Source organism: Mastomys coucha, unplaced genomic scaffold (assembly GCF_008632895.1).
Source record: "Mastomys coucha isolate ucsf_1 unplaced genomic scaffold, UCSF_Mcou_1 pScaffold22, whole genome shotgun sequence".
In the NCBI taxonomy this organism is placed as follows: domain Eukaryota; kingdom Metazoa; phylum Chordata; class Mammalia; order Rodentia; family Muridae; genus Mastomys; species Mastomys coucha.
The window spans coordinates 249,516,400-249,528,887 of NW_022196905.1; the positions used below are offsets into that span (position 1 = coordinate 249,516,400).

At 43.0% G+C, this 12,488-nt stretch overlaps 1 protein-coding gene across 2 annotated transcripts in view; it reads right to left on the bottom strand.

Moving 5' to 3' along the window:
* The window catches only part of Mlkl (mixed lineage kinase domain like pseudokinase), a 28,136-nt gene that overhangs the window by 2,451 nt on the left and 13,197 nt on the right, over positions 1-12,488 (bottom strand). For both annotated transcript variants that reach the window (XM_031341458.1, XM_031341457.1), the window contains 7 exons: positions 9,917-10,100; positions 7,173-7,270; positions 4,559-4,694; positions 4,221-4,296; positions 1,616-1,767; positions 811-860; positions 348-488 (listed from right to left, as the gene is read on the bottom strand). In XM_031341458.1, the coding sequence (XP_031197318.1) occupies positions 348-488; positions 811-860; positions 1,616-1,767; positions 4,221-4,296; positions 4,559-4,694; positions 7,173-7,270; positions 9,917-10,100 (837 nt within the window). The remainder of the gene's footprint in view (positions 1-347; positions 489-810; positions 861-1,615; positions 1,768-4,220; positions 4,297-4,558; positions 4,695-7,172; positions 7,271-9,916; positions 10,101-12,488) is intronic.

The following is a 12,488-nucleotide window of genomic DNA, read 5'->3' on the forward strand; positions in this document are numbered from 1 at the left end:
GAAGGAAGGAGAGAGAGAGAGAGAGAGAGAGAGAGAGAGAGAGAGAGAGAGAGAGAAAAGAAAGAAAAGAAAAGAAAACTTAAGGGCTGACTTTGAAGTTCTAGCAAGGGAACACAGCTACTCCTCCTATACCCTTGACTGAACAATACTCTGGAAGCTGAGGCAGGCGGATCTCTACGAGTTTGAGGCCAGCCTAGTCTACGAAGCAAGTCTAGGATAGCCATGGCTATGACAGAGAAACCCTGTCTCGAAAACCAAACCAAAACCAAAACCAATCAAACAAAAGAAACCTCTCACAATCTTGAAATAAACACATGGCTTGCATTCTTTGTCAGAAAGAATCCTACCATCCACAGAGGGCCGTTGGGAGGGTTCCTGGGCCCGGCACTCATTAATGATCTCCCGCAACAACTCGGGGCAATCCTGACCCAATGACTCCTGCTTCTTGTCCTCAGCCACCACCTTGTAGATCTTCTTAGAATCACAACCTGGCATGGAAGAGATAGGATATGAGGCTTAAAATTTTCACTCACATACTTCTTTCTGGATATTGACAGCTAGGATTAGAATGAGGGACTTAGTATGGAAAAAAGAGGAAAAGAGAAAAAAGAGACAGATAGGAAGAAAAAAAAGGAAGGAAGGAAGGAAGGAAGAAGGAAGGGAGGAAGAAGGAAGGGAGGAAGAAAGAAAGAGCAAACTCTACTGACCAGTTCAGAACCAAGTGACCAGGACAGCACAGACAGGAAATTCCTAGCCTCTCAGAAGAGGACACAACCCCAACCCCAGCAGAGCCAGCAGTCATTTATTCACCTTCAAATGGGATCTTTCCAGTGGCAATTTCCCAGAGTACAATTCCAAAGCTAAAAGAAAACCAAGGGCTTGTCAGGTGGGTGACTTGGCAGACAAAGAGCTCACTGTGCCACACTCTTTTGAATTTGATCTCCAGAAACCACATAATGGTGGAAGGAGAGAAATGGCCCTAAAAGGTTGATCTCTGTCATCCACACACATTCAGTGCTATATACACACCACCCTTACACACACACACACACACACACACACACACACACACACACGTGCACACACACACACATATGTGCGCACACGCAGATACATTAAAAAAAACTTAAAAATTGGGCTGGAGAAATGGCTCAGTGGTTAAGAGCATTTGCTAACCTGGGTTCAGTTCCCAGCACCCACATGGCAATTCACAGTTCCAGGGAGATCACACGCCCTCTTGTGGCCTCTGTTGACACCACATACAGTGCAAAAACATGTTGGCATAACACTTATACACATAAAATAAAAATAAATGTCTTTTAAAAGTTTCAAAATAAAAGTGAGAAACTAAGTACCCAGCACACCCCTTTCCCCAAGTCTCTGCAGTCATTTCAGGGAACTCTGAATCTTCTGGTTACTACCCAACTCAAGTCAATACTCCACCACACCCAGTGCTAGGGAATGATGCTTGAACCTACACACATCAGGCAAGTACTACACCACCAACCTGCGCCCCTGTCCCTGTTTAGTAGAATTAAGATGGTTCTCAGAGGAGGGGTTTGCCTGGGGCTGCCCTGGCCTTTCCACCCAAGTTAGAATCTGTACAGGAACATACCTATATATTTCAGCATTTATGTCATATTTACGAAATGGATCTTTCAACCTCTCAGGGGCTTCATATGCTGCCGAACTGAATCTCTCTGCTTTAGTGCTCATTGTTGCCCGGCTGATGGAAGTCTGTGTTTTGCTTAACTCAAATCCTGCAAGCTAGACAAAAAGATGCGTTAGATGTAGATGTTGAAACGGCAGGCTCCTGGGTGGAGGAGAGAAGGTGGAGTCCTGGCGGGGGAGGCTTTTCCCATGAGGGCATATTTTCTTTTTTAATTTTTTTTTAAAAATATTTATTTATTTATTTTATGCATATGAGTGCATAATAGCTGTCTTCAGACACACCAGGAGAGGGCATCTGATCCATTACAGATGGTTGTGAGCTACCATGTGGTTGCTGGGAATTGCACTCTGGATCTCTGAAGAGCAGTCAGTGCTCTTAACCATTGAGCCATCTCTCCCGCCCCATTGGTGCCTTCAGACTTTGCTTTTGTTGACACTGTAGGTTTACCTCATCATATTGTACCAATCAAGAGAAACAGTAGGACAGCTCTTCTCAATAGAACAGGAATGGTGGATCGGAAGAGTATTTTGAAGCACTGGCTATAAGGTCCCTGTATGGTTTGGCAAGTTTACTTACTAAACTTACTTATTACTATTGCTAGTAACACTCTATTAGATATGGGGCTTTCATGGTGAAAGACTGAACTCCGATCAGTGAGGCTGAAGAAGGGGACATCATGGCTTGATTTTTATCCAGATGCACAAGTAACATGGGGGAACCCCCTTTGTTCCCTCTGCCCTTGCATGGTGGTCACCATGTTCCTTTGGATCTTACATGGTCAACCTAGAACGGCCATCTAAAGATGTCATGGCATGACTCCCAGTGGAGCGGCCATTAGCATCATCAGTGTGCAGGAGAATTAGGTTGACCAACGTCAGCCAGGTACCCAAAGTCATCTAGGTACCCAAATTGGGGAGGAGGTCAAGTAAAACACACAGATGGCACAAGGTATGGTGCCTTTAATTCCAGAACACAGAAGGCAGAGGCAGGCAGATCTCTGTGAGTTCAAGGCCATCTTGATCTACAGAGTAAGTCCTAAGACAGCCAGGGCTACACAGAGAAATCCTGTCTGAAGAAAAAAAACCCAACCAAACAAAAATCCAACCACAACAGAAGATACATAGGTAGGGGGAAAGCTCCACCTACGGGAAGCTTCTCCATAAACCCACAGTATCTGTGCAGCTGTCTGCTGGGAGCCTGCTAGTTGCTGTTGAGATGGGCAAGCTCAGAAAACTAGGCAAAGTGGTACTGCTGGCTGGATGCGAGTCTGGATGCAAAGCTGTCATAGCAAAGAACTCCAATGGTGGGACTTCAGCTCCATGCACCCCTACCATCCCAGCCCCCAGCCCTCTACTGTTCCCTCCACCCCCAGCCATGGTGGCTGGGACTGACAGCTGTCCCCAGCAGTGACAGTAGCCATGGGCAGGAAGAAAACCACCAGGAGGTTAGATTTTGTGATTACAATCACCTTTTACCCACAAGGTACTCTTAAGGATATGCCCTTGAACAAAAGGGTCACCAAGAATGGCTTCGGGGACTCAGCTTTGACACTCAAAGACACTTGAGATCCAAAGTCAAGCCTGAGGAGTGATACAAGAAAGGTAAGATCTTATGGTTCTTTCAACCATATGCTTCAGTTTTAGGTGTGTTTTTGTTTATGTCATCAAAAATAAGAAAGGAAAAGTAGAAGAAAGTATCTATAGATGACAAAACATTCTTTTACAGTTTTGGAGTTTTGGGCAATGAGTTAAAAACCCCTTCTTCCTCTGAGTAAATGAAACAAATTGCAGTAGATTCTCAGCTAACCTTTGGTTTCGTTCCCCTGAAAAATTGAGAAAGGTAGACTGTCCATCTATGCTCCTTAGTAACCTAGTGATAAAAATGATCAATGATATACAGATTACTTTAGGGTGGGTGTTGGAGGACCATAAATACCCAATAGGCCTGCTGTACTTTGTGACAACTATTATTTATGGAAACTGGCTCATCCGTTTCAGGGCCTTACGAGAGGTATGAGTTCAAAGAAATGTTGACTCTTGTAAGTCATGAAACTTCAAAGTCTGGGTGGCCTCATACCAATGTAATGGAAGCCCCTATCTTTAATAGCAACTGATATGAACAAAGCCACTCTCTCTTGGATGAATGTGAGGACTTCCACTGGAGAGGACAGATTGATGCTACTAGCAAGCTGTGCTCCCTATGAGATCCTTGTAAGTGACCCTGAATGAGAAGTGTGGCCACATAAGAACCTTCTGAATTTGAATTTAACATAAGCAGATCCCCTAGTAAGTACTGTAGTGATGTAGAAGCAGAGTCTAGCATCTAAGAGAAACGGCTCTTAGCTCATCCCTGCTCTGGGGGGTGCGTTGGGAGGCAGGTAGGCACATCAGAGTCAGGAGCAGAGGGTGGAATCTGTTCTGTGGTGGGCACCCAGGAAGCTGTACAACCAGTTCTAAAATCTCAGAGGGAACTAAGGAAGCCCAGTACTCTCTGCAGCACTCTCTTCTAACGTCTCTGCAAAGCTCCGACCAACCCAAGGAGAACTCACCTTTACTTGGTAGCCTCCAGCGACCAGGAAGCTGGAGCTGCTGATGTTTCTGTGGAGTGTTTCCGAATGGTGTAGCCTGATTACAACCAAAGGTAGGGTGTATTAATGACCTGTAATGGGATAACGAGGCTGTCTAGTACCCTACCTTTTGCATGGGTGGCGATCTGTGGACAACTTAGAAAAATGCACCTGTCCTGGATCAGAGTCAGCAGTGAAAGAGTGGAGGGAAAGGGAAACCATTCAGGGCTTCTGGCCTGTTCTTCCATCCTCTCTGAGATCATCAGCAGCACAGACAGACTCCTCCAGTTCTTTGTGGTGTCCATTTAACCCTCGCATACCTATACAAGCCTCTGGCTGCCCTCAGGACTAGGAGGCTGCGCACACTCATTGTGAGGTCCTGTTCTCTATCCAGCAGTTCCCTCAGGGATCCAAGTTCACAGTACTCCATGACAATGGAGAACTCGGGGGGCTTCACTAGTGGAAAAGAAGCAGATGTTGTAAAGTTCCAGCCACACTTAGGGTTCCTACAATGACAAATCGCCTCTCAGCTTCTGCCCTGAAGTGAGTCCACTTCTTCCCCATCGTAAGATCAGCCCAATTTTAAAGTACAAAAATCTCAGTCTGAAGAAAACTTTAAAGTGACACTTATTCTCTCAGGCAATGGCTGAGATAGGTAACTTGCTCACTTTGGATGTGTATGTTCTTTTGTTTCTAGCCTAGGACCTGAGACCTTGACTTCTAGTCAACTCTCTTCACCAGTCCCTTCCACCTATACACAGATTCTGTGGGACTTAGGCTATGGAATGATTTCCAGAAGAGGAGGTGGGAGATGTTGTTTTCTCTTTGTAGGCAACAATAGCAATCATGAACGGCAGTGAACACATAGCCACATCAACACATCAACAAAGCTGATTTCTCAAAAAAATAAAGGAGACCAGGTGTGGTGTCCTACTGTATTGATCACAACACCTAGGAGGCAGAGCCAGAGCTACAAAGTGAGATTCTGTCTTAAAATGAAGGAAAATAGCTAACAGCTGGATGGCTGTGGAAAATGCCTTTAATCCTAGCACTCAGGAGTTTGGGGACAGCATGGTCTACAGAGTGAGTTCCAGGACAGCCAGGGCTACACAGAGAAAGCCCATCTTGTAAGGGTAGGTTATCTGGTTGGGTTAGGGAGTTTTGTAATTTTATTTTTTTGAGAACAGGTCTCATGTAGCTCAGGTTGCTTCTTGAACCACCACCACTACCTCCATCTCCTCCATCTCCTCGTCCTCCTCCTCGTCCTCCTCTTCCTCCTCCTCTTCTTCCTCCTTCTCCTCTTCTTCCTCCTCCTCCTCTTCTTCCTCTTCCTCCTCCTCCTCGGTTTTTATTTGTGTATGAGTTTCTGCCTGCTTGTACATCTCAGTACCCCATGCATGCCTGGTACCCAAGGAGGTCATAAGAGGTTATCAGATTCCCTGAAACTGGAGTTACAGACATTGTTAGCTACCATGTAGGTGCTGGGAAATGAACCTTGATCCTCTGGAAGAGAACCACTGAGCCATCTTTCTAGCCTGACTTGGAACTTCTGATTCTCCTTTTATTTCTGCTCAACACACACACACACACACACATAGAGAGAGAGACAGAGAGAGAGAGAGAGAGAGAGAGAGAGAGAGAGAGAGAGAGAGAGAGAGAGAGAGAGAGAGAGAGAGAGAGAGAGAGAGAGAGAGAGAGAGAGAGAGAGAGAGAGAGAGAGAGAGAGAGAGAGAGAGAGAGACTGAGAAAAGAGAGAAAGACTTGGGAATTTGGAAATCCAGCTCCTTCTCCGGGGCTGGATTTTTAAGTCTTTTAAGACTTTGAATTAAATTTTGAATTAAATTTTGGGTTGGTCAGTTTGAACAAAGACAGGATTGGCCCACAACTCTTTTGTAAACCAGGTGGCATAGAGGTAGTGTGCATGTGTCCTACTGATGGGAAACCAAAAACCAAAAAACCAAAACCAAACAAACACTCCCAAGCTTTTGCTTTAAGCCAGGATCTTGTGTCAGGTCAGGAGAGTGAGGAAGAAGCCGCCATCTTAGAGGCTTGTCACCTTTTACTTGGTTATGCCTTGCTCTCCCTGTCTTTCTGCCTATCAGGGAATTTGTCTGACTTTTAGTTCCTCCCCACCTGTGAATTGGGCTTAAAAATTTAGCACATGGGCCATGCATGGACATGGTGGTACACAACTCTAATCCCAGGATTTGGGAGATAGAGGTAGGCAGTTCTCTGTGAATTCAAGACCAGCTTGGTTATCTACATAATGAGTTCTAGGACAGTCCAGGCTACTTGATAGAGAAATCCTGTCTCAAAAAAAAAGGGGGGGTGGGGTGGGTGGGGCTGTAGAGATGGCTCAGTGGTTAAGAACACTGACTGCTCTTCCAGAGGTCCTGAGTTCAATTCCCAGCAACCACATGGTGGCTCACAACCATCTGTAATGGGATCTGATGCCTTCTTCTGGTGTGTCTGAAGACAGCTACAGTGTACTTGTATGGAATAAATAAATCTTTAAAAATAAAAGAGTGTAATGCTGTGCGTTACGCAGGGCTCTGTGGGCCTGCTTACCTTTCTAAGGCCTGATTCGTAGAGACAGAAATTTTTCCCTCTCTTTTGTCTTTTCTTGAAGATGCTGGCAAGAGCTTAAGTATATTTCCTCCAGTACTTTAAGCATTTTTACTTTTTCTAAAGTTCTCCTCCCCACATGTAGCTGTTTGCACACCATGTGGCTGTTTGTCCATTATGTGGCTGTTTGTCCACTATGTGCCTGACCTCCATGCTTAAATCGAAAAAAAAAAATACAGCTCTTAAGCTGTCACCTGCAGATCTAAAATAAACTTCTCTTTAAAACTCAGAAAAAGTAACACATTAAAACATGGACAGCATGTTCTACACAAGCAGCCAAAGCATGACCAATCCTGGTAGCTCCCTTACCCGTTTGATCGATGCAAATCCCAAATATACGCAAGATGTTGGGAGAATCGAATTTCTTCATGGTTTTGATCTCCTCACTGAAAGTGAGCCTTACTGCTCTAGGAGGATGAAAGGAAGAATTAGCATTTGGAATTTGATGGTACTTCAAAGAATGTGTAGTATACTATACAGTCAGCATGCATTCAGGTGCTTGAGACACCACCAGAGACTCTTGGTATAGGGAAAACCAGAGTGATGGACTTGGCTGTATGTTTAACTTCCCAGGTGAACTTGAAGACAGAATGAGTCCCAAAGTGTTTATGACAAGAATAATCGAATTTGTTCATCTCTTTCTGGTACTTGATAGAATTCTATCTTTGTGACTTAAATGGCAAACTAAGATGTCAAGTTTTTATTATTACTTTTATACTAATATGTCATATTTTATTTTAGTAAATGTCCTGGAAAACTGTGGTATGTGTTCTTGATTAGCAAAAATAAGGAAATTAGGGTTTATATGTTAAGTGAAAATTTATAAACAAAATCCCTTCCAGAGAATGGCCTCAGGAATATGGGTATCAGTTATTAGAGAGGGTCACAACCCCTGTCAATTTAGTCCAATTTGTTCTTTCACATGAGTGTGGGGCTGAAAGAGAAAGTAATATTTGTACACAATCTTTCAGGGAGGCAGATCAGGACCAAAGCATACAGAAATCAACTGTGTTTCAATATGCCAGCTACGAAAAATCTGAAAATAAAATTAGATAATTTCACTTGCGACAGTATAAAAAGAGCAAAAACTTACAAATAAACTTAAAGCCAGGCACAGTGGTGCAGGCCATCAAGCTAAGTACTCTGAAGGCAGAGGCAGGAGAATCTCTGTGAGTTCCAGGGAAGCCAGGACTATACAATGAGACCCCGCCTCAAACAAACAAAGAACAAATGAACAGTAACAACAACAGATCTCTCTCACCATCCCCCCAAGACATCAATTAGTATGTTCACTGATGCAAAGACCAATAAACTGACCCATGGGACAGATCGGAGAGATACAGGAACTAGACTGATGTTTACACAAAAACTTATATAGTAAATGTGGTGCTGCCTCTCAGTGGAGGAAAGAATGGGCTATTTAATAAATAATATAGAGAAAACTCACTTACTCTGTGGAAAAAAATAAAACTAGACCCTGTATAATATCACATAGAAAGACTGACTTCAGGAGAACTAAAGTCTGAACTTAAAAAATTAAAACTGGGGGCTAGAGAGATGGCTCAGCAGTTAAGAGCACTGACTACTCTTCCAAAGGTCCTGAGTTCAGTTCCCAGCAACCACATGGTGGCTCTCAACCATCTGTAATGGGATCTGATGACCTCATCTGGTGTGTCTGAAGACAGCTAGCTACAGGGTACTCCTATACATAAAATAAGTAAATACATCTTTTAAAAAAATTAAAACTGAGGACTGGAGAGATGGTTCAGAGGTCAAGAGCACTGACTGTTCTTCCAGAGGACCCTAGTTCAATTTCCAGTATTCACATGGTGGCTTATAACCATCCATAACTCTAGTTCCAGAGAATTCAATACCCTCTTCTTGCCTTGGCAAACACCAGGCATGCAAGTGGTGCACAGACATACATGCAGTAAAATCAGCCAGCATATAAAATAACATAATAAAAATTTAAGAGAGCCACACACCTTTAATCCCAGCACTTGGGAGGCAGAGGTAGGGGGATTTCTGAGTTCGAGGCCAGCATGGTCTACAGAGTGAGTTCCAGGACAGCCAGGGATATACAGTTTCTGTCTTGAAAAACCAAAAAAATAAAATAAAATAAAAATAACAAATAATAATAATATGGCACAGCAGAACTGTCAATTCTCAGCTTAGCTACGATGGAGGTAAAATCTTTTGGTGATGAGAGGGTCATTTAAGTACAACCTTATTCCAATGAACTCCGATGTCTAAAAATTGTTCTTATTTTGGGCTTGTACCACATTAAGAACCAAGATTTTAGGCTCTACTAAAACCAAAAGAAAGAAACAACTGACTTTCTTTCTCTCTTTCTTTCTTTCTTTCTTTCTTTCTTTCTTTCTTTCTTTCTTTCTTTCTTTCTTATGTTCATTAAAAAAATACTAGTAGTGATGTATTATTTTAAAATATATAGTTAATATGTTTGGAGTTATTTCAAATTTATATTGAGACAAATGTATGTAAGATAAAAGTTTTGTTGTTTTAAGACAAGATCTCTAGGTAGCCCTAGCTAGCCTGGAACTCTCTATATAGACCAGGCTGGCCTTGAACTCAGAGATGGCCTGTCTCTGCCTCATGGGTGCTGTGATTTAAAACATGCACTGCTGCGTCTGGAAAAGACTATAAAATTTGAAAGATACATGAAGTCATGAGTAAAAGGGAGTTGGGGTGGAAAGAGAGTTGCCCAAGGCTAGCCTATTTCTTTTTCTTTTGTGTGCATGAGTGTTTTGCCTGCATGTTTGTCTGTGTACCGTGTGTGTGCTTGGCACCTGTGAGCCAAAAAGAGGGTATCAGATCCTCTGGAACTGGAATTGAACCTGTATCCTCTGTGAGAGCAAGAAGCCCCCCATTTTCTTCAGTTCTATAGCCTCTGTTTCTTACTAATACAGATTAAGTCATTTAACCCTTTAGAACCTGACCCCCGCATTTAATAAAGAAGAAAATATATCTTTCTCTTTGGGACGTTATAGAGTATAAGTGTTGGTATGTATGAAGAGTCATATCCTATTGCTTACCCAATACTTTTGGCCTGGGGGTTGTTGAATACTTTGATGGTGACTGGAGATTTGTAATACTCTCCTCTATAAATCGTGCTCATTTTAGTTGTCTTCAGTTTGGTCCATGGAGTTCCAAGATGTTCCTTCAGAATCTCCTTGATTTGGAGATCTTGTGGAATCTCCTGTGTAGGTTTTAGTGAGCCTGAGACAGAAGGAGATTAAAAAGTCAGTTGCTAGGACAGTGTTGAAAGGGAAGTGACCTCTGTGATGTGGGAGGGAAGTGCCACCCCATGAACCAGACCTGGTCCTGGCTGAGCTTTTTAGGGCAGAAGGTCCTCTGCTGCTGAGTTACACACAGAGACACAGCTAAAGTTGGCAGTGGAGCTCCGTGTACTTTCTTGTCCCCCTTTGCCAACCTATTTTTTTTTTCTTAAAATGCATGGGAATTGAACCAAGGAATTTGTTATGCTCAGCAAGTGCCTTACTGTTGAACTATGTCTCTAGCCTCCTTTTCCAGCCTTAATGCCAGCCTCTCTCATCTCAGAGCCAACTCTATTCCTGTTGCCACATGGCTTGGCACTAGATACCTGGCATCTTATCTAGTTATTTCAGATCAAAAAGAGACATGGTTCATGTTCAGCAACTATACTGCTGTCAGCTGTATGAATGTTTCCTCATGGACTGAAACATTTTCTTCCTCAGAATGTCACAAAGTCCATTGGAAACTTATAAGACTGAGGAAGCTCAAGAAACTTACAGGACTCACTCACAGAAGTATCTCCATAGTAAACAATGCTAGGTGAGAGGAGACTCTTGTATAGAGTGATCCAGCCTTCTTAAGTTCTTGTTCATGCTACTGTGGGAGGTTTTTAGGTCATTCAACTGTCCAAGATCACCTATACGCCCATAAATAACTCTTCACCCATGCTTCTGAAAATAATGGTAATATTTGGTTCACCAAGACTTGTACAGAATCATTGTTTGGACTGTGTGCCAGCTAGTTTTATGTCAACTCAACACAAAATAGAATCATTTTGGAAGAAGGAACCTTGATTGAGAAAATGCCTCCATCAGATTGTTCTATGAGCATTTTCTTGATTTATGATTGATGCGGGTGTGTCCAGCTCACTGTGTGCAGTGCCACTCCTGTTTTGAGTTCCTGCCTTGACTTCCCGTAGTGATGGAGTGTGACCTGAGAGTAGTAAGCTGAAATAAGTCACTTCCCCCAACCAATTTGCTTTTGGTCGTGGTGTTTTAGCACAGTAAGAGAAATTAAGACAGTCTATCTCTTCCCTTTCTGGTTAGGTATAGAAATAGACTTCCCAAGAAGGCAGGGGAGATTGCTCAGCTGTAAAGTGTTGCCAAGTATGGTGGTTTGAATGAAAATGGCCCTCATAGGGCTGGTGAGATGGCTCAGCGGGTAAGAGCATTGACTGCTCTTCCAAAGGTCCCCAGTCCAAATCCCAGCAACCACATGGTGGCTCACAACCACCCATAATGAAATCTGACGCCCTCCTCTGGTGTGTCTGAAGACAGCAACAGTGTACTTACATATAATAATAAATAAATCTTAAAAAAGAAAAGAAAAGAAAAGAAAAGAAAAGAAAAGAAAATGGCCCTCATAGACACATAGATACTGTTAGGAGTGTGGCCTTGTTAGAATAGATATGGTTTTGTTGAAGAAGTGTGTCACTGAAGGTGAGCTTTAAGGTCTCTGATGTTCCAGCCAGGCCTAGTGTCTCAAACTCTTCCTGCTGCTTGTCAATCCAGATACAGAATTTTCAATTACCTCTCCAGCACCATCTATGCCTGCATCCTGCGGCAGACTAAACCTCTGAAGTGTAAACTGGCTTCAGTGAAATGTTTTCCTTTATAAGAGTTGCCTGTGATCGTGGGTCTCTTCATAGCAATGGAAACCTTAACTAAGACACCATGGAAGTATGAAAACCTGGGTCTGATCTCTAGAATCCATGTGAGAAACTAGACTTAGTGGTCTGTGCATCTGTAACCCTAGAACTAGGGAAGTGGATATAGGTGAATCACTGGGGTTTGTTGGCCAGCCATCTAAGCCTAACTGACAAGCCCCAGTTCTCTGTGAGAGACTTGTCTCAAAAAAGCAAAATAGATTGTGTGTGTGTTTGCATGTACACACAATAGGTGTACTTGTGCAGGTATTCATGCTTGTGCATGCACATATGGAGGTCAGAGGTTGACATCAAGTATCTTTCTCTATTGTTTGTCATCTTGATTATTTTCTAAAAATATTTATTTATTTTTATTTTATTTATATGCATGTCTGTCTGTGTCTGTCTGTGTGTGTCTGCATGTCCATATGTGTACCACATGTGTATATGGCCCAAAAAGCCAGAAGAAGGCATTGGATCCCCTGGAACTGGAGTTACAGTTGAGTGTAGATGTCATATGAGTGCTGGAACTGAATGAATCTGAGTCCTCTGCAGGACTAGTGGATACTTGTAACCACTGAGCGTCTCTCCAGCCCCTATCCACCTTATTTTTGAGACAAGATCTCTCACTGAAATCTGTAGCTTGCTGACTGGCTAGACTTGCTGGCCATTGAGCCCCAGAGATT